This window comes from Phasianus colchicus, chromosome 7 (genome assembly GCF_987193195.1).
Source record: "Phasianus colchicus chromosome 7, bPhaCol1.hap1.1, whole genome shotgun sequence".
NCBI lineage: Eukaryota > Metazoa > Chordata > Aves > Galliformes > Phasianidae > Phasianus > Phasianus colchicus.
In genome coordinates, this window is record NC_143442.1 from 9,178,056 (window position 1) to 9,197,523 (window position 19,468).

General features: G+C 49.7%; 2 protein-coding genes across 5 annotated transcripts in view; both read left to right on the forward strand.

Annotated features, from left to right (window-relative positions):
- The window catches only part of SLC12A8 (solute carrier family 12 member 8), a 48,514-nt gene extending 38,810 nt beyond the window's left edge, over nucleotides 1–9,704 (forward strand). For all 3 annotated transcript variants that reach the window (XM_031590663.2, XM_090143640.1, XM_090143641.1), the window contains exons 12-14: nucleotides 71–188; nucleotides 2,145–2,205; nucleotides 4,464–9,704. In XM_031590663.2, coding sequence (XP_031446523.2) covers nucleotides 71–188; nucleotides 2,145–2,205; nucleotides 4,464–4,629 — 345 coding nt within the window. In that variant the 3' untranslated portion in view covers nucleotides 4,630–9,704. The remainder of the gene's footprint in view (nucleotides 1–70; nucleotides 189–2,144; nucleotides 2,206–4,463) is intronic.
- An 87-nt stretch (nucleotides 9,705–9,791) lies between these two features.
- HEG1 (heart development protein with EGF like domains 1) overlaps nucleotides 9,792–19,468 on the forward strand; it is a 36,161-nt gene continuing 26,484 nt past the window's right edge. The window contains exon 1 of one of the 2 annotated variants that reach the window (XM_090143642.1): nucleotides 9,792–10,234. In XM_090143642.1, coding sequence (XP_089999768.1) covers nucleotides 10,048–10,234 — 187 coding nt within the window. In that variant the 5' untranslated portion in view covers nucleotides 9,792–10,047. The remainder of the gene's footprint in view (nucleotides 10,235–19,468) is intronic. The other variant, XM_031590662.2, reaches the window with a different exon arrangement.

A 19,468-nucleotide genomic window follows, 5' to 3' on the forward strand; every position in this document is an offset into this window, starting at 1 on the left:
GTAATGCTGTCACATTGACAGCAGTGCACTATCTCAGTTGGAGTGACCCCAAGCCTTGTCTTTTCAATAGGCAATTGTGTCCCTCATCATAATGTTTGTCATTCAGTGGATCTACACCCTTGTCAGCCTGGGGGCAGCGGTGGTTCTGTATTTCTACATCGGCCAAGTGAGTCCAGGACTCCCCCTGGGTGAGTTATGTGTTCTTTGTATTATTAAATCTGCTTAAAAATTCATTAAGCTTTAATTTCACTTGATTATGAATTGAGAGACTATGCAGTTGGCACAAGGAAGGATTAGGTTTTGTTTCTTTGTTAGTTTCAGTGCATTTTATATCTAGCTCTTCAATATTTGATTCTAACTGTAGCTAACACTAGCTTGGTAGTTTGAACATTGTGCTAGTTGTGATACTTTTTGTACTAGAAATGGCCAAATCAGACACTAAGAGTTAAGAAGGATTGCAGATTGCAAACGTATAATGGCAATGAGAAAAATCTGTTGTAAATACTTTTTAATAAACTTAATTAATTGATCTAAGCCCACCTGAGAAAACTTTAATGAAAATGGGAATTATGACAAGTATCTCATTAAATCTCAGCATTCAAAACTGCAAAACAAGAGAGCCTTTTGACTCAACAGGTTGAATATGTCAGGAATGTAATCTGGGAAAATATTCTTAGGCAAAAGGCTTTAAAGAGGTTTGTGCATGTGATAGGCTTAAACAAGTTCAAAATTAAACAGTATAGCACATTGAGAAAGCAGCTCAGGACAGTCTATAGCTCCTTGGCACAGGGGCAGGAGAGATTTGCATTGGTCTGCCTCTCTGAAGGGGGAGGGTGATGCATACACAGCATGTGTCTGCTCACATACATACATATGTAGGTGCATAAATACATTTGTATGAGTGTACATGGGTGCAAATTGTATGGATGTGCTATTTTTTGTTTAGCACCTATGAAAACCTAGGTAAGAGAAGACAGAAGAACCTGAGTTCATATGTCATTTAAACAATTCAGAGATAGCCGCCTGTATTTATCTAGATGAAAAGTTATTATAAGTAGATACCAATTTTCAGAAACCCATGCTGGGAGAAGCCAAAAATTAGTTATTATTCAGAATAACCATCAATTACTCACTAATATTCAGTAACCAATATCACTCACTAATCCTTACACTATGACTGATTTCTATTTATCTGTATGGAAGAGTGGAGAAGAAGTGAGATGGTTTTATGCAACCTGCTCTAGAGTAAGGTGTCCCTTCTCTTGGCAGGGAGCATGGAACTAGATGGCAGAGAAGTCAGAAATAAACAGATTTCAGCCTAATTTTAATTTGATTGTGAGTGAAAGTTATCTTGTGGCCACACTACATCAACTGCTCCATGAGCTTGTTCTCCAAAGACAGAATGGCTCTTCCATGTAGAGAGGCTGGGAGATGCTGGTTGAGTGATGCTTTGGATTAGGGACTAGATGAAGGCCTTGGGAATGGTAGTTCTGCCACAAGAATGCTCCAAGATTTCAACACATCCTTCCTCTTTTCTCTTGGCCTCCGGCAGCCTAAGCCAAATCCAGCAAGCTCTGCTGGGTCTCTGTTCTCCTCCCTATCCCTCACCACAATCTTCTGGGACTGCTTTTGCTGCCAGCTCAAGCACTTGTCTGCCCTTGCAATGAGCCAGTGCAGGAAATTAACTGCACAAAGAAATCCAAAAGACTTGGTGTTGATGTAATAAGCTAAACCAGCTCTCCATGGGGTCGGCCAGGAAGGAGCAGTGAGACCACGACCACTCTGGCTTAGGCCAGCTACACAGCTCCTTAGTCTCCCCATTCCTGCAGTGGGAATGGGCTTCTCAGTCTCAGGAAGAGAAGGTACTGCTCCTGGTATCTTTGCTTTGGCCTCAGCTCTGCTGGTATTTTAATAAGCTGTAAGTCTGGGAAGGGCTAGCTGCTCTCCATAGGGATGGAGAAATTTGGGTTAGTTTCTTGCTTGAAGAGCTAGAGCAGGCAGGAATACTTCAAAAGTGCTCTCACAATCACTAAATTTTTGTGTAATGAAGGCTGGTTTGGGATTTTATACAAAAAATTCAATGGCAAAATGCAATTATGAGGGAATTAACAACCTACTGACTTTTTGTGCCTTTTTTTCTGTAGGAGCAGCAGCGAATTTCAGTTTGTTCAGTTGGATTAAGTCTGTTTTGACCACCTCATGCAGGTTGGTACCGATCACATGGCAGAGATCAAGGCACTGATCCACTAATGTGTTTAAACGTTGACTGTCTTCTTACCTTGAGCAGTCCATCTTTCCCTGGCTGGAGATTCAAAGTTCTTAGTTAATGGCAAATAGAGTTATTTGCTTTGGTTAGCCCAGTGGCTGTGGTAATGGTGGAACAGCAGTCACATTCCAGCTGGGTTGAAGTTTCAGAGAGGAAATTTGGAAGGAAGCAGCAATAGCTGCAGGGGAAAATACAATAAACAAGGTCTTCAGTGAAGGAACCACTCAGTGTTGAGTTTCTGAGGGATTGCATCTGCAAACATCTTAGAGTTTTCCTTCCCAGAAGACCTCAGGGTTTTTGCATGGTTGGTTATTAACTGGTTTTGTTAATTCATTTTGATCCTATTAATTATTAATTCCTATTAATAATTAATTATTAATTCCATTAATTCCATACTCTACATGGCAGTAGAGACCATCTCTGCTGCTTTACTGTTCAGTGGAATTTGCGGAACACTGTAGTGAAGACCATACAATACAAGTTCTATGCATTAGGTGTGCAGATTTGGTGTCTTCTTTAAGATAAATGAAGGTCCAGGTATTTAGGCACATTGGCACATGCCTGTGCTTTCCTTCCAAACTCTTTGCCTACAGTCCCTATAACATAGCCACGTATCTTTAGTGGCAGAGGCAGCTCAAGGGGCTAAGCTGAAGGCAGTGGGATCTCTCTTAGATCCCCATGGATGTAGGTCCATGATGCAGCTAAGAACAGACAAGCTGGATCTCTTGCATCACTGCCCAGCACTGTCTCTACCAGACATGGGGATCTCTGCAAGAGTGGCATGAGGACACACCTGTCCAGCAGACCTCTTTGCCCATGAACAACTTACTTCACACAGCTACTGCTACCTCTCATAGTAGTGTCCTAAAGCTGCAGAATTCTCTGTTAGCAGGATAAGAGCCCAAGGCAGATAAACCACACAGAACAGGAGTGAGGGTGTCCTGAGAGAATGCAGTATGCTTTGTGTGTCTCATTTAGAAAGAGGGGTTGTTGCCCGTTTCTCCCCCTTCACAGTGTCTGCTGCATTCGTAATGTGAGCCAAGGCCAGGAATGAGGAGGTGAGAATGGGAACAGGGTGCACGGTACTGTGCTGGAAGCACTGTCAGAATTACTCATTGCATAGTGAGTCAGAACCTGCTGCATTGTATTCCAGGCACTTGGCTGTCCTGTTCCACCTCAGTGTATAGCTGGATCCGTTGCCTATCATTTAGCTCAGTGCAGCTATGATGATGGAGCACATTTTCCTCCTGGTCATCCCTTGGTGCTTCTCAGCCCTGCCTCTTGCCTGTTATCAAATGGTCCCCATGGGAGGCTGGCTGACTTCCCAGGGAGGTGGCCAGGGATTGGAAGAAAGAAGTTAGTCTACCTCTGCTATGCTCCAAGAAATTGCATTGAAATCACTTGCACATTCCTCCTAAGCTTTGTTTTCCTGAAATCCAAGCAAAGCATATCAATGAATTTGAGGTAAAAAAGTCATCCTATTTAAGTGCAAGAGTATTGGAAGCAACCATGTGTCCTTGGTACTTCCAAATCCTAACTGGTTGGATGGGGCCCTACCTGATCTAGTGCCTGATTTAGTGATTGACACCCCTGCCCATGGCAGGGGGTTGGAGATGACCTTTGAGGTCCTTTCCAACCCGAGCCATTCTATGATTCTATGGAAGAGGGCCAAGTCATTGGTGTCAGCGCTTCCAGTTGTGACTTGCAAGTGTGTAGTAAAAGTTTCTTAAACTTAGCCTCTGACAACAAAAGGCTGAAGGAAAGTCTCCTCCTTTTATTTCAAAGAGGAAGAGAGTTTCCGGCCTGTGTGGTTCCCAAAGTAATTGAAACATACACGAAAGCTTCAGAAGCTATAAGAAAGGTATTTTTCATTAGCGATGGGTCGTGCTCCTTCCTTTCCTGCACAGTGTAAAAAGTGGCAGAGCCAACATCTGGAGCAATTCCAAAGAGGAAATGTATATTTGCTAAGAAAATGTATATTTTTTGAGTATTTGCTGGAGAAGGGGTGGGAGTATAGTCACTGCGTGCCTTCTAGGAAAAGTGTTTCCAGATTAGCTGGAAGGGCAGCAGGAGAGATGTAACCCTTCTCAGTATGCCCTGCCTGCCCCTGTTGGTGCTATTTTTGGTCTCTTCTGTTTTCATGGCTGCTGAAGGCAGACACTGGGTGATGTGAGTGCTTCTGCTTCTCTGCCTGCAGGAGAAGGCCTTCGCCGAAGGAGCAGATCGTGGTGACCCCAGCCTTTGCAACAGTGGGCATGGAGACCAGGCAGCTCACCGAGGAGAATGAGGACTTTGCCTCCAGGCACCGCTACCACCAGTCCTCCCTCATCAGCAGGGAAGAGTTCAGGAATCAGTTTCAGTAAAGTTGGAGGATGAAAAAAGAATAGCAAGCTGTCATTTCAGAAAGGGCTGATGAGTGCCAATCACTGCTGACATACCTTGTGAAATACTTGAATTTGTATGGAAAGGATGTGATTAGTTATTTACATGCCCGAGGCTTGTTTGTTTATGCAAGCTACAACATGGCCAAGTTTCAAATCTTATCCTAAAGGGAAAAAAAAAAGAAACCTGCTTGTTGTGCAGGGGTTTTCTACCTCAGAATTTCAGTGACCAAAGTCTTAGCACTTTAAGGTGTTAGATGATAAGCCAGAGTCAGTGGCAAGCGCAAGAGGATTATGAAATATATTCATAACTGGAATTGAACCTGTGCCTTTATATGTAGCAGTGCAGCACGGTGAAATCTACTGTGAAGCGGTGATGTGATGCCTTTAGAAGCTTTGCATAGTGGCTTCCCACATCCTTTCTGAAACAAGAGCCAGGACCTGAGAACACAGCTATCTCCAAATAGCACATCTCTTGGCTAAAAGGAGAGATGATTCAGAAGTGCCTTAACAAGATACATTTAACCTTATTTTGGTAATTCTGCTTAAAGCTCATCCTGTACTGAGCTTTATACATGCATACACGTAAGTAAAAGGGGGGGAATGAGGGGAGGAATCACTGCCTCTCCCTTCTTATAATCACTGATCACTTCAGGCATTAAATTATTTATTTCTCCTGTGCAATAAAAACATCAGCATCGGGACACGTCTCACAGCACTAAATTAAGAGAACAACTAAATAACAAAGGCAGGGTCATCGAAACTGGGTGGGCTTTGAGGTCCCTTCCAGCCCAAACCATTCTGGGATTCAGTGAGACAAGCAGCTCCTCCCATTGGGTACCATAGTTTTGGCCAGCACTGTTGGGAAGATTACTGTGTCTGTTGTCTCAGATCATGTTGTGCCTGGGCTTTCTGGTCCACAGTTTCATTGCTGCTGTTGTATGCTGTAAGTAGAGCAACTTTTCTTCTTAGTACTTGAGAAGGGCTGTGCTGATCTTTCCTGGGGTGTTGGCTTTGACATTGTTAACTGCAAGGGTGGAGGGAAGCCTTGCTTCAGGAATCCTGAAGGTTGGTTTGGGCCTTAGCTCTGAGCATTATCTGTCCAGAACAAGTTGCAACTCAGTTAATTTCATAATGAAAAGATCCTTCTATCTTTTAAGCTGTGTGAGCTCTGTTATCATTTATAACCAACCTTCCTTTGAGTTCATGGAATTGTTTTTAAGAAATGAGGGTGTGAAAACATTTGTTTTTATGAGATACGTAGATGTAAAACCTTTTTTTTTTCCTGAGCCTCCAGCTGTAAGTTGCTACGTGTAGGTTTGACAGATTCATTTGCAAAAGGCACAGACACAGAAGGCATTGAAGGATAAATAGTTTATTATTTGCCTTGTGGTCTTGCCTAGATGCTCATGCTGTGTTTGTGATCACAAGAACATTAATAAGTGTCCAGGAATTATAGTCATCTGCCTCAAAAACAGTGCAACACAAATAGAGTTGAGAATGGGCAGGGGAAAAATCAAGTTTTGTTGTGATATGGGCATTAAGTGACAGCTCCTTGCTGCTTGTTGCCATTACTCTGGTTCTGTCTGAATGTCCCATTGGGATTCTACACTGGGAGAACCAAACTCCTTCAATCTGTAGCTTTACCCAAATTCCTCTACGTCTTTCCTCTCTTCATAGCTCTCTCGGTCAGCTTTGGGTTCCCTTGGATGTTTTCATTGTGCACGTTGGCCAGAACGTCACATGCTTGGGATGGTCGCTTGCAGATAACTGTGATTCAGGAGAAGCAGCAAACAGAACACCTGGAATAAATAATGATGCCGTGCCTGGGATGTGGCAAGGGACTCTCTGTGTCCAGTAAGGCAGTATGTTCTCAGCCCTGTGCTTCTGGTTCTGGCTCAACTTCAGCCAGCACTATACCTGCACCTGGACAGGATGTGCTGAAGCATAGTGGCCAGCATAGGGTTATCATCTAAATTAGTGGGGAAAGGAGGTTCTTAGAATTATTTCCTTTGCCTGGTGAATTCTAGAATGGGCAATTACTGCCATAAACAGGAGGAGAAAAAATATAGTGAACAGTAAGTATGGGAAGTCCATATAAAATTGGTGTGCAGTGGGCTCACTGATATTCCTTCTCAGAGCAGGCTGAGAAGGGTTCTGAAAGAGAGGAGTCAGAGGTTCTGAGTTGCTTCAGATGGATCAAAATGTCTGACTGCTTTTCCCCTCAAAATACAGGGTTTATTTCTGACAGAAATCAGGAGGGAACATTTTGGACCTGGTGGCATAAACCTGCTGTGCATTTTGCTGCAAGGGATGAAAGGAGATCACAAGACCCACATCCATCCTGACCTCCAAATGTCAAGTATCTGGAACAAGCTGCTTCCAAGGGAAGCACAGGGCAAACGTTCCCTGTGTGATGAAATCAGTTGAGCACTGCTACCCCCAGAATGCAGAGAAAAATGTTCAGGTGCTAAGTGCCTTTTGGATGATTGGGATCCATTAATGGATAGTTTACAGCATCGAGAAGAGATGGGGAAGGTAATTAATTACTGGGTAAGGAACTATCTGTCCACTTCAGAAACTGGGGACTTTTAATAACAAATACCAGGAGTAGAAACTATTCACTTTGTACCTTAATTCATCATCAGCTGAAAACTTGTCTGAGGTTTATGAGCCTGCTCCAAGCTTGGGACAGATCTGGGCTATGTTTCAAGCAAACTGCAGGAGTTCTGTGCTGGGGCTGGGAAGGGTTCCTGGAGAACCGACCGGGAGTGACCATCGAGCGCAATCCTGGTGAGGAGTTATGGAGGTGCCTCTTCTGTCAAAACTCTTGTGCTTTTCTGTGATTTCAGGACAAAACAATGCAGAACCTGGCAAATTGGGCTGTGTGCCTCCAGCCCCTTGGGCTGGGATGTGGAAAGCAAAGTAAAACAAAACCAAATGGTGTTTTTTCTCCCCTAGCATAGAGTGATGGTGGGATTCAGTTGATCAGCATATACCATCCATCATGCTTTACGTAGTTATGTTAGAGCTGGGGCTTAGGAATACTGGGGTTCCTCATGAGTTGACTTCTTCAGTGCAGGGATATCCCTTAGTGAAGTGGCAAAGGCGGGAATGAAATAACGTGGCAGGAAAATGTGGTAACTTTACCTTTTCAGCCACAAAGCCTTGGCAAATTGGCCATCTGGTGGGGAAGGGAGTGCATTTGGGGAGTACAAAAAAGCCATTGGTGTTTCGTTCCCAGGTGCTTGTGATTAAGCCACGATGGTGAGGGGACAATTTGGCTGTGATGGTAATACTCCTTTGATGGTATTGGCTCCCATTGTGGTGCTTTTGTCCTGTTGGTGACTGCAATGGCAAGAGGATGGATGTAACATCCTCATGGCCACCTCCTGATGTGTGATGCTTTTAATGGTAATTTTGGGAAAAGGGGCATTAGCTGCCTGCCTGGGAGGGCCAATAGGAGTCTGCCATGCTGGGTCTTTAGTAGGATCCACTGTGGCCACAGAGACATGGAAGCATTTGGTCTGGCCCTGTTTTCTTCATGGCTGTGTGGTCAGCAATGTTTATTTTGTGTCTGCATGCTGCTGGGTTTGTTCTCGCTTTGCCTGTTGGGTAAAACAGTAGGAAGAATTTATTGAGGCTTTTTGGAAAAGCACTTGATACTGCACTTCCTGCCTGTTGGATTTACAGCTTCAGAGGATGAGGAGTACTTATAGGAATGGGGAGCCATTTATTTCATATAAAAAGATATCTCCAAATGTTTGAACTCCTGCCCCGCATCTTCCCCCAAGGTATCGGAATATTCTCAGCTTCTCACACAAGCTTTAACTCATGGCAGTGCATTCTTTGGCTGGGTGTTGGTTTCTCTGTTTTCTGGGTTAGGGCTCTTTTGTGATGTATTCCATAGGAAATAGGTGGGTCCGTTGACAAAGGCTGATGCAGCCTGGAGAGGTGGTAGATGCTCTGTCCCTGGAGACATCCAAGGTCAGGCTGGAGAGGACTTTGAGCACTGATGAAGCTGTAGGTGTTGCTGCTCATTGCAGGAGGATTGGACCAGATGGCCTTTAGATGTCCCTTCCAACTAGTTCTCTGATTCTGTGTCCGATGCAGCTCATTGCCAGCAGTTCCTGGGCCACTCAGATGTCCCCAGCTGGTTGTGATTTGTTTGTTCATTTCAGAGAAACCTGGAATAGCAGGGGGCAACATATCCCCATCTCTAGGTACCAACAACTGGAAAAGCCAGTGTAGTTTGCATGCTTGTGTGGGCTCATCAGTGCCACCTTTTGGGTGGAAAGAAGCCTTTGAGAGTTTGGGTTTCTCACGGAGCTGTTTGCTTCTGCTTCTGGGGAAGGGAGAACAGGGGAGCTGGGGACTATGGACCGAACTGGCATTCTTTGTCTTTGTCTTGTGTTTGGAGGATTGCCATTTGTTGCTGTGGTTTGAGGCATTGGATTCTGCTTGGGTGGAAGTGGCTCGTGGAAATTCAGCCTGAATCTGAAGTAGTTGAGGGGGGGGAAAGCAAAGGACGTCTGGGCATCCTGTGGAGGAGACAGGGACAGGATAGTTTGGGATCGTGGCGGCAGTGAACTGTGGGCTGGGGGCTGCCAGCAGCGGCACAGAGCAGCACTGCACACAGCATAGCCAACAGCGTGGAGTTATGAAAGGGAATTTCAGAACAATAAAGGGAAATCCTCTGCCTCCCGTACAGCCCAGCCTGGGAAATTGACCGCCGCGAGAAACTGCTGCTGGAATTTAAAGGAGAGCGGGTCCTCTTTATAACCAATAAAAGATTTGTACTCCTTTGGCAAGGACTTGCCGCAGCCTCGGTGGGAATGGAGTTCGGGGCCACTTAATGCTCACCGCGCTCAGCCGGAAAGAAACTTTCCGGTGGAGCAGCGCTGCCCGAACCCGGTCGGATTCCGTCCGCTCTGATCCGTGGTGCACCCCCCTCCGAACGGGGGCACCGCGCAGCCCGAACCTCTGCTGCAGCGGGCACGGAGCTGCCCGAGCGGGGAGCGGGGCTCTGCCGACAATAGGGGACGGATAAAAATAGTGCGGAGGAACGAGGGTGGGGGGGTGTGGGGGACCGGGCCGGGCGGGGGGGGCCGTGCCGAGCCGTGCGGGGCCGCGCCGGGTGATGTCAGGCTCGAGGAGGAGCCTCGGCCGCCTGCCCTTTTACTTTCGGGCGCCGGCACTTGGCCGCAGGCTGCCGCTGGCCGGGCCCCCCCCCGCCGCCATGGGCACCCCGCGCTGCTGAGGCCGGACCGCGGCTGCCCCCTCCCCGGGGCAGCTGCCCTCTGCCGTTCTCCTCCGTTCCCCATCGCCCCGCTCCGGGCATGTGAGCCGCTCCCTCCGGCCCCGGCAGCACGCCCCGCTCCCCGTCCCGTCCCCAGCGCCATGCCGGCAGCCTGCGCCCTGCTGCTGCTGCTGCTGCTGCTGGGGCTCGGGCTGGCCCCGCCGGCCGGGTCGCTGCCCCTCGCTCCCCCCCGGCGCCTTCCTCCTCCTCCGCCGCCGCCGCCGCAGCCGCCCCGCAGCCGCCTCGGCCGCCCCTGCTCGCCTCCCGCCACGGGACACGACCGCCCGGGTGAGTGGGGACACGGGGAGGGACGGCGGGTCGGGTCTTGCTCCACGCGTGGGCTGCCCGAGCTGCCCGGCCCCGTGTTCTTAAGGGTGGTTCTGGTTTGCTAAGGGAACGTGCGGGGGAAGGCGTCAACGCGTTGCCGGGAGCGAGTGGGCTCGAAGGCTGCGTGGGTGCCCGCCTGCCCTTGCAGCCTCCCTGCTGCTGCACCCCCTGCCCGGCACGCTGCTCCGTGCAGCAGTCACTGAATGGTGCTTGGCAGTGATGCTGAGCCTGCTTCCAGCACGGGCAAGCAGAGGGCAGGCTGCGTTTTGCACAGGAAAAGCAGAGCTCGCTTCGGTTGTCGCCCCATAAGTGGGTTTACTTGTTTGCCAAAGGAGGCACAGTGCAAAGCCCTGGGAGACTGGTGCCTGAGGATGTGCTGCTGCACACCTGCCTGGTGGGAACAACTGAGCTCAACTTTTGGCCTGAACCACGGCTTTTAGTCCCTGGTGGGAAGAGAACGCCATGCTTTGTGGCTAAGTTTGCTCTTTTTCAAGCTATTAAACTTCAGGAAATGTGGTGAAACTATAATGCTTGAGTTACCTTCATGCATCCAAAGTGTGATGCTGTAGGATCACACTGTCCCCAGTGTGTGTGGTACCAGTGGGATGCGAGCAGCATGGGGACCACAAGGATGCAAAGAAGGGGACCTCGGGCTGTCCCACTCAGCAACATTGCTCCAGAGGCCCCTTCCAGGCCAGTGCTGTTCACCTGCTCCAGGCTCAGGGAGATGGACTCTGCAACCACCTGCTCACGTCCTCGGCTGCTGTTTGGTGAGAGTCATGCAGATCTCTTGGTGGATAGCAAAAAGTACTCCATTTCAGATTCCTATCTGCTGTCTTTTCCTGTGACCTCAATGACTCCTGAGAACCGACGGAGGAATGCGTCACCTTTGCTGGGGCCTGAAAAGCTCCCTCCAACCCTCTGCCAGGAAAGAGTGCAGGCGTGAGGTTTGCAGCTACAGGTGGCTCATGGTTTGCATCAGTCCTGAGCCAGGAGGAGTGGTAACAGCAAATGGAACAACAAATGATGCCACGTGCCAACAGCTGCCATGGGTCGCTGTACACAGGTTCATGCTGTCCACTGGGGGGTCACTGCTGGGGATGGGATCTCCTGAGCCACTCTCAGGCCAAGCTGTAGGCACAGAAGGGACCATTATGGTCTGAATCCCACCAATTCTTCCACTGCCCTGAGGAGTCCTTGTGAAGAAGAGTAGGACAGAGGTGGCACTGATCCCTTTATGCAGTCCCTGTGGAACAAGAGAAACAGAGGTGTGTTCTTCCCATCTCACATGTGGAAATAACACCCTTCTGTGCCCAGCAGGACGCCAGTCCTTTTGGCTCCATGAGGCTGGGAAATGAGGTCAGGAATGACCTGGGAAGGAACTGCCTGGGATGGGGTGTTCACAAGGATGTTCCTTCACACCAAAGTGGTGTTTTGCCTCTAGAAGTGCCTTGGACTTCCCATTGCACATCGGGTGGCTCTGTGTAGTTACAGCAACGCAGAGAGGTGCAGGATGCTGCTTCTTTCAATGCTGGTGCTATGGGAGGGTGCGTCAATCATTCTGCAGGCTCAGAGGCCCCTGGGGCTGAGTAGGCTCAGCATTGCTCCTTCAGGTTGGGTGAATTAAAAAGTACACATGCATGCACACGCAAAAAAAGAAGGAAAATAGAAAAGGAAAGGGAGAGTGCTGGACTTGCCTGGATTTTTCAGTTTTTCTGCAGCAAGCAGCAACCAGAGCTGCTCCATATCTTCCAGGATCACAGTGTTTGGGCAGCCTTTTACATGCTGCTTTTCCCAAGCAGCAATCACTGCTTTAGGATCGTTCTGTTTGCTGTAGTTATTTTGCATGGCTGCAGCCCATGGTGCAGCCATCCCCCTCTCCAGAGGATGCCAGTTTTGGGATGAAGGGTTTGGTTTAGAGGAATGAAGTTCCCCCCATCCTCGCAGCCCTCTGGTGCAATGGGCTTGCTTCTTCTGTTAGGGATCCCAGTTTTAGGATCAGAAACCTTTCCCAACTCAGCTCCCAGGTTGTAACCCCATCCAATGAGTCTGGTCACAGAATCAAGGAATGGCCTTGGGATGAAGGGACGGCCACATGCTGGCACCTGTCTCAGTATCTCTCTGTTGCTGGAATGCAAAGAAGCTTTAAGGGCAGATTGATCCAGGGGATCAGAAGTTGCTCCAAGCAAACTTAAAGGTTGCTTGTTTCATTCCCCTGATGCTGTGCGATAGATAATCCATGGCCTGCAGCTGGTGAGCAAGCTTGTCACGAGCCCCCAGTACCCCAAACACAGGCTGTTATTTACATCCCATTGAAGATGTAGGTCACACAATGTGCTTTTCTTTTTCCTGATCAGCTGAGCATAAAAGGCAGAATCCAATTTCCAGTGGAAACAGACCTGATTACAAATTCAAATTTTTAGTTCTCTGAGCAGTTTTGCAACATTTGCATTGTAATTTGCTGTTTCCATAAATATTAGAGGTTGATTTGCTGGGATGTTCATCCAGAGCAGATGCAAGAGGGCTACAAGCAGAGGCTCAGGGAGGGAATGAAGTCTATGGGTGACCATCAGTAGAAAGTGGGGTTCTTCAGGCTGGTGAAGTGGAGGCTCAGGGGAGACATTATGGCTCTCCACAGCTCCCTGAAAGGAGATTGTGGCAAAGTGGGGGTTGACCTCTTCTCTCAAGTAACAGCCATAGGATGAGAGGTGGTGGCCTCAAGTTGCACCAGGGGAGGTTCAGGTTGGATGTTAGAAAACACTTCTTCTCTGGAAGAGTGGTGATGCAGTGGCACAGGCTGCCTATGGTGGTGGTGGAGTCACCATCCCTGGAGGTGTTCAAGAACTGTGATGTGGCAGTGTGACACATGGTCAGTGGGCACGAGTCAGTGGTTGGACTGGGGATCCTAGAAATCATTTCCCACTTTAATGATCCTATGAGGGTGGGTTTGTTGCATCTGCCCACCCTTCCCTTTTGCCCTCTTTGCCAATGTGTATGCAGAAGCAGCCATGCATTTTTAATGCCCCTGTGCTGTACCATAGCATCTTGCTGTGGCTGATGGCTCTTTGATTATGCAGAGAACTCGCATTCATCCTTTCAGGCTGAAATCATTCGAATCAGAGGACAAGGAGAGAACTTTCCCACCCAAAAGGGAAATGATGTTGCATTACTGAGCGGCCAGCCCAAGTTATAATATAATCTTAGAAAAATGCAGTTCCCTCGAGTAAAGGAAGCTCTGTAAACTTCAGCTCCTTCAGGCTGTCCGTGGAGCCGTTGCCTGTGTTGTAGAAGTGCTGCTGTCAAAGCGGGATATTCAAGAGAAAGCAGGATAAGAACCAGTTCTGCTTACAATAAGGACCTGTGCTGGGGGCAGAGTGGTGAGGTCCGTAATGCAGGTGTTAGGATGCTGGGTCCCATCCCTTCCCTGCTGTTCACTTTTTCTAGGTGCTGTGCATGGTGAGCCCATTCTGAGGAAGTGGCAGCTGGAGCAAGGTGAAACACCTGCAGGGTTTTGCTGATGGAGATGACTGGGTTCAGAATTCCACTCGTGAAAATGAAGCAGAAGATGGTTTGTTTTTAGGGCTGTCAGTGTTTAGGCAGAGAGAAAGAGATGATGAACCCATATAAAATTCACAAGGAATAGAAATATCTTTTATTTGGTGAACCAAGTGCACAAGCCAACCCATCTCCTGTGGTGCTGGTGTCCACATCCAGTTCTGCTGTGGCTCTGGATGAAGGCATTTGACATTGTCTGTCCTTCATGCAGGAAGGGTCTCCTGCTCTGTCCTGATGCTGAGTCCTTTGGTAGCTGGTTTTGTAGCTGGTGCTGTGAGCATCTCCCCCACTGCTGTCAGCACCTCAGCTGTGGGCGATGCTGCACGGTTGCCAAAATCTGCACTGATAGCTGCAGAAGGTTTGGCTTTCTGTCCCAAAAGGCCCAGCTAGCCCCTGGGGCTGTCATTTGAGAGGGAGAAAGGAGCTTATGTCTGTGAGGGCAGTAGGGAAATGCCCTTTTTGACTCAAAGCTGATTTAGCAGGGAGGGGCTGAGCAGTGTTTCTCTGCACCTACCCAAAGATGTGGGGTGGCTGCTGTGACATCCCCATGGCAGCACATGCACCTTTGGGACATCTGTCACTGTGTTTTTCTGCATGCTTTGGGCATCATTTTCATTTCCACCACTACCAGATTCTCTCTGGGATGTCCAGACTGCAGAGGAAACTCTGTACAGGGATTTTGGGTACATGGGCAGCCTCTCATGGACCCATGGTCGCAAAGGAGGGCTTCATTTAGCTGCTGTGTTTGCTTTCACAGCACCCTGCCTCTGCAGCCATGGGAGGAACTTGGGGGCTGCACAGCACAATCACCCGCGTCACTGCCTGTCAGGACACTGCTGGTAACACCCTTCCTCTGGTGGAAAATCTCTGAAGCCCCGAGGAACGGTGTGAAACATCATGCTGTGCTGGGGCTGGGGTGAATGGTGTGAGGTTGGGGTGGTGGTGGCCACATTGCTGCAGCCCAGCAGGGCTGGTGGGGGCAGAACAGTGCTTCTGGGGTGCCTGTAAGTTGGAGTTCGGGTGTTGGAAGGGTTTGGGCTTTGGCTCTGTAAAAGCACAAGGCAGGGCTTGGAAGGGAGCTGAAGCCATCTCCCCTCGCAGGATCACCCAAAGATGGTTATCTACTGCATTTTCAGACATTTGCTTTGGGGAGGGGTTTGTCAGCATCTCTGAATAGTGGTTTGGCTGTGTCTGTGCCGTTATCGGTAAGAGAACACTTTCTTATCAGGGAAACCATAGCAGCTGGTAGCTAAAGCTTCTGGGAAGAAAGACATACAAGTGATGGCCAGGTTTGTCCCTGGACAGCTGCGAGATCTCCCGAGCTGACAAGTGGAGGTGGTTTAGGAGGTAACACAAAAGGGAGGAATGCTCTGAGCTATGCCAAGTGCTGTCATGCGAATGTATGATCAGGAGTGCAAACCTTGGCAAACAAACAGCGTGGTTTGCTATCCCTGCGATCAAGGGCTGCGATTGTGGAGCACAGTCCTGCTCTTGTAACTCATCCTTTATCTCAGGGCTGGAGCTGGGCACAATTGTCTCTGTGTCTGGGGGATGAGGAGTGGGGTTTCGGTGGCTGTGGCTCACAAAGGCATCCTTAGAGAGCTCCTCACCCCTGGTACAGGCCTGGGAGAGCTCAAAGGAAAGAACATTCATCATTGTTGGATTTGGGTTCGGTTACAGGACTAATGTTAATTCTTTCGGGGACGTTATCGGCTCTTTCAGCAGATGCAGAATGGGACTACAGGGTGAAAGCAGCAGCCAGCCCTGCAGATAAAAGCCCTTTGAAAGGGACATTTCTTAGGAGGGAAACTTGATCGGGGGCACAGAGTCACAGTGAAGGTGTTTTCAGAGGGGGTGGGTAGGGGCAGCCCCACAGGTCTTGCTTTGCAGCCCCGTGCTGGGGTCGTGGGCAAACCAGCTTTCATCACCTACAGGGCTTGGCTGCTACACAGACCCCAAACCAGGGAATCCATGGGTCTCAATGGGTGTGCAGCCATGGTGGGCAAAGGCCTGGCCTGGAGTTCCCAGCTCGGTGGCCTGGGGACCTTCCCCCCGCTCCAGTCTGGTCAGCTCCCAGGTTGGCTGTGTGCTCCCAACCCATTCTTATGCAATGAGTGAACATGTTCCTCCCCTCCTCCCCTCTAAGCAGCGATGCTGCTTAGAAAACCCCTCCAAAAAAAAAACCCCAAAACGCAGCACAATCCTATTTAAGCCCTAATGTGGCACCAAATCCCTGTTCCATGCTGTCCAGTCCACTTGTGTCACTGCTCTGGCTCTGGTTTAAACCAAGGTCTGTGGCTGCTGCTCTCTCCCCCACTATGGGCACAGCCCATGTGCTGGTAGAAGGGCTCACATGGCTCCTACTCCCATTCCATCCCAAACTGTGCTGCCCCACTGGCATCCAGGCCAGCCCAACAACCAATACCAGTGTTTGGTTCTTCTTCCTTGCAAGTTCTGCTTAAGTCAAATCCAAGGCACTGAGCTTATGCTGGGAGTAAATATGCTGCGTTCGGTGACTTCTGTTACACATGAGGTCAGGCAGAATGAGCTAATGCTCCCTCCTGGCCCTGAACGAAGTGCAAGGCTCAGAAAGCAAAGTGGAGTTCCGCAATGCATGGGCTGCTCTCACCCCACCTCGGAGCAGCCCCTCTGCCCCAATGGGCCATGGACACATGTGGGGCAGCTGCTGGGACCTGGGTGCTGCTGGAAGGCTGTGTGTCCTCGTTAGCATTCGATGGGTAATTAATCTGGCCTCACCAGCAGCAGGGCCACCTTCCCCTGAACTATTGTCCTTGCCAGGCCTGGGTGAGATTCATAACGATCGCAAACCCTGCAGGCAAACTCCATGGTTCCATTAATTCCTTATTTATGTGAGGAAGAGCTGTCTTATAAGCGAACTTGTGAGCCCATAAAAGCCAGCAGCAGCCTTGTCCTGCACTCCCAACTCTCATTCCACCTCCCCTCACCAACGCTGTGCACACTCACGGAGCTGCCGTAACTATTTTTTTTCTTTTTTTTCCTTTTTTTTTTCCCAATTTTTTTTTTCTTTTTGCAGCCAGGATGTTTTTTCTTGCCTTTTTATTGTTCCAGTGACCTAGCAACTGCGCTGCGGTGGAGCCCTGCCAGCAGACTTCCTCTCTGTGCCGTCTGACGGTCTCCAGCAGCACTGTCCTCGGATGGGAGCAAATGCTGCAGCGACATCAGGTCGCATACGGCTCTGCCCACACTACTGGCTTTGCTCTGGAACACTCCAGGGGGACCTTAAATCCCTGGAAAGAGGAGCAAGGAGTGCTGTGTGGGTGACTTTTCCTGGTGCATTGCTGTCAGGGAGCAGCCTGGAGGATTTAAAGAGGGAATGAGGTGTCTGCCAGCTAGTGCTTCTGGCTCCAGGGGGTTTTGCTGGAGTTTCTGTGTGGGTATGGGGAACTTGTTAGAACTAGATTTGTATTTGAAAGTGTTTTCCAAAGGCTTGACTGTAAAACAGGACTTTTTAAAATTCAGTTGCCAAAAGTAGTATGGAAGCCACAGCTGATGACTAGGGAGAGGCTCAGGGTGCTGCTCCAACTGTGGGTTGGTGATGTCCACCAGTGTGGGTCCCAGAGACCTGTGTGTTAAGCCCAGATTATCCAAGTGGAAGAGCAGGAGGTGCAGGTTCCTGGGCTGGAGCTGGGACCTAGGTGGTGGTGGCACAGTTTGGAGCACTGTTTGGAACACCAAATGGTGTGGCTGGAAAGTCCTGGGTAAGCAGGACAGCATCCTGTCATGGTGTGGGCTTTGTCCTTGGCCTTTGGAAGCGGCCCTTGGTTTGTGAGTGCTCTTTATTTCCAAGTACCCTCACTCCGGGCTGCAGGGCACTGCTTTTAAAAGGAATTGCTGAGGTTTTTGCTTTTCTCATGGTAGCTCTGAGCCTGAGGCTCTGGAATCATGAGCACAGAGTTATTAGAAAGGGTAAGAAGCAAACCCAGCCCTTATCATCCTTGGTGGTTGTGCAGCCCCGGGAGCGCAGCCTGAGCCCAGCCCCAGGGCATCTGTCCCCATGGCAGCATGGACAGATGGACACCAGCAGACAGATGGTCACTGGCATCCCAGCTGCTGCCGCCCACACTTGGGGGCCTCAAAATCCACAGGGTCTGTGGCTGGAGTGAAGCCCCGGCTGTGATGGGTTGGAGCAGTTGGTGGCCGGAGAAATCCTTCCTTCTTATTCCTCGTTGAGGAGGGGGAAAGCGGCTGCGACGCTGAAAGAATTAGCGAAAAGGGTTAAGTGCATGTGGTGAAAAACCTCTTGCATTCTTCCCGTGCTTAGTGCACACGAGGGACCTGCTTGAAGCAACATTATCGGCGTGTTTACGCTGAGCTGACCGGTCTCTGAGCATGAACATTTTTTTAAGCTCCGGTTTTCCTCCTCCCCCCACTCCTCGAGCTGCTCCTCTCAGGGCAAGAACAAGGAAGGAAATTGAAAATCCCAGCGCGCCCTGAAAGGTCCAGATTTAGGGCTGCAGCTTTTGTTCGCACAACCCTGCTTGGCTCCTAAGCGGCCTCCGCCCATGATCCCGACATCCGCAGCCGCGCTCCCCATGCAGCGCCATGCCCCCGCTCCTCCTCCTCCTGCCGAGCCCGCGCTCCTTCCTCGGCTTTGCCTCCCCGCCAGCCGGGAGTTTTCTAAGTTTAGATGACTTTTTCCCCACCCCGAGCCTCGGGTGATGCTGAGATGATGCAACTCTGCAGATGTGGGCTCCGCACTTGCAGCCACGTTGCCACCGGAGGAGGCTGCGTTGCATTGCATTCAACTCAGTGCAGGCTGGACCCAAGGATGTCTGTGAGATGTTGCAGTGCTGTGGTTTTTGGTGTTGTGCTGTCCCATGGCTGAGGACGTATCCAGGGCTGAGCCTTTACCACCTGCCCCTGCATAGAATCATGGATGTGAGCCAACGGCGCGTCCTGAAAGCCAACCATGTCCTGGGCTGCATCAAAAGGGTAAGGGAGGGGATCCTTCCCCTCTGCTCTGTGCTGTGAGAGCTCACCTGGAGCACTGTGTCCAGAGGTAGAGTCCTCAGTACAGGAGAGACGTGGATCTGTTGGAGCGCATCCAGAGGAGGGCCAGAGAAATGATCCCAGGGGTGGAACACCTCACTGTGAGGACAGGCTGAGAGCTGGGGCTGTTCGGCTTGGAGAAGAGAGGCTGTGGGGAGTGCTGAGAGTGGCCTTTCAGTATCTAAATGGGGGCTGTAAGAAAGGACACAGACTCTTTAGCAGGGTCTGCTGTGGTAGGGTAAGGGGAAATGGTGTCAAACTAACAGAGGAGAGATTTAGATTGGATATAAGGAAAAAGTGTTTTTTAATAAGAGTAGTGAGGCACTGGAGCAGGTTTCCTTGAGAGATGGTAGATGCCCTGTCCCTGGAGACATTCAAGGTCAGGCTGCACAGGGCTCTGAGCACCTGGTAGAGCTGTAGGTGTCCCTGTTCTTTGCAAGAGAGTTGTACCAGCTGGTTTTTAAAGGCCTCGCTTAACTCAAGCTCTCTTGTTAAGGTTGGAAATCATAAAGGTTGGAAAAGACCTGTGAGATCACCAAGTCCAGCCCCAGCTCATCCTCACCATGCCCACTGACCATGTCCCTCAGTGCCACATCTCCATGGTTCTCG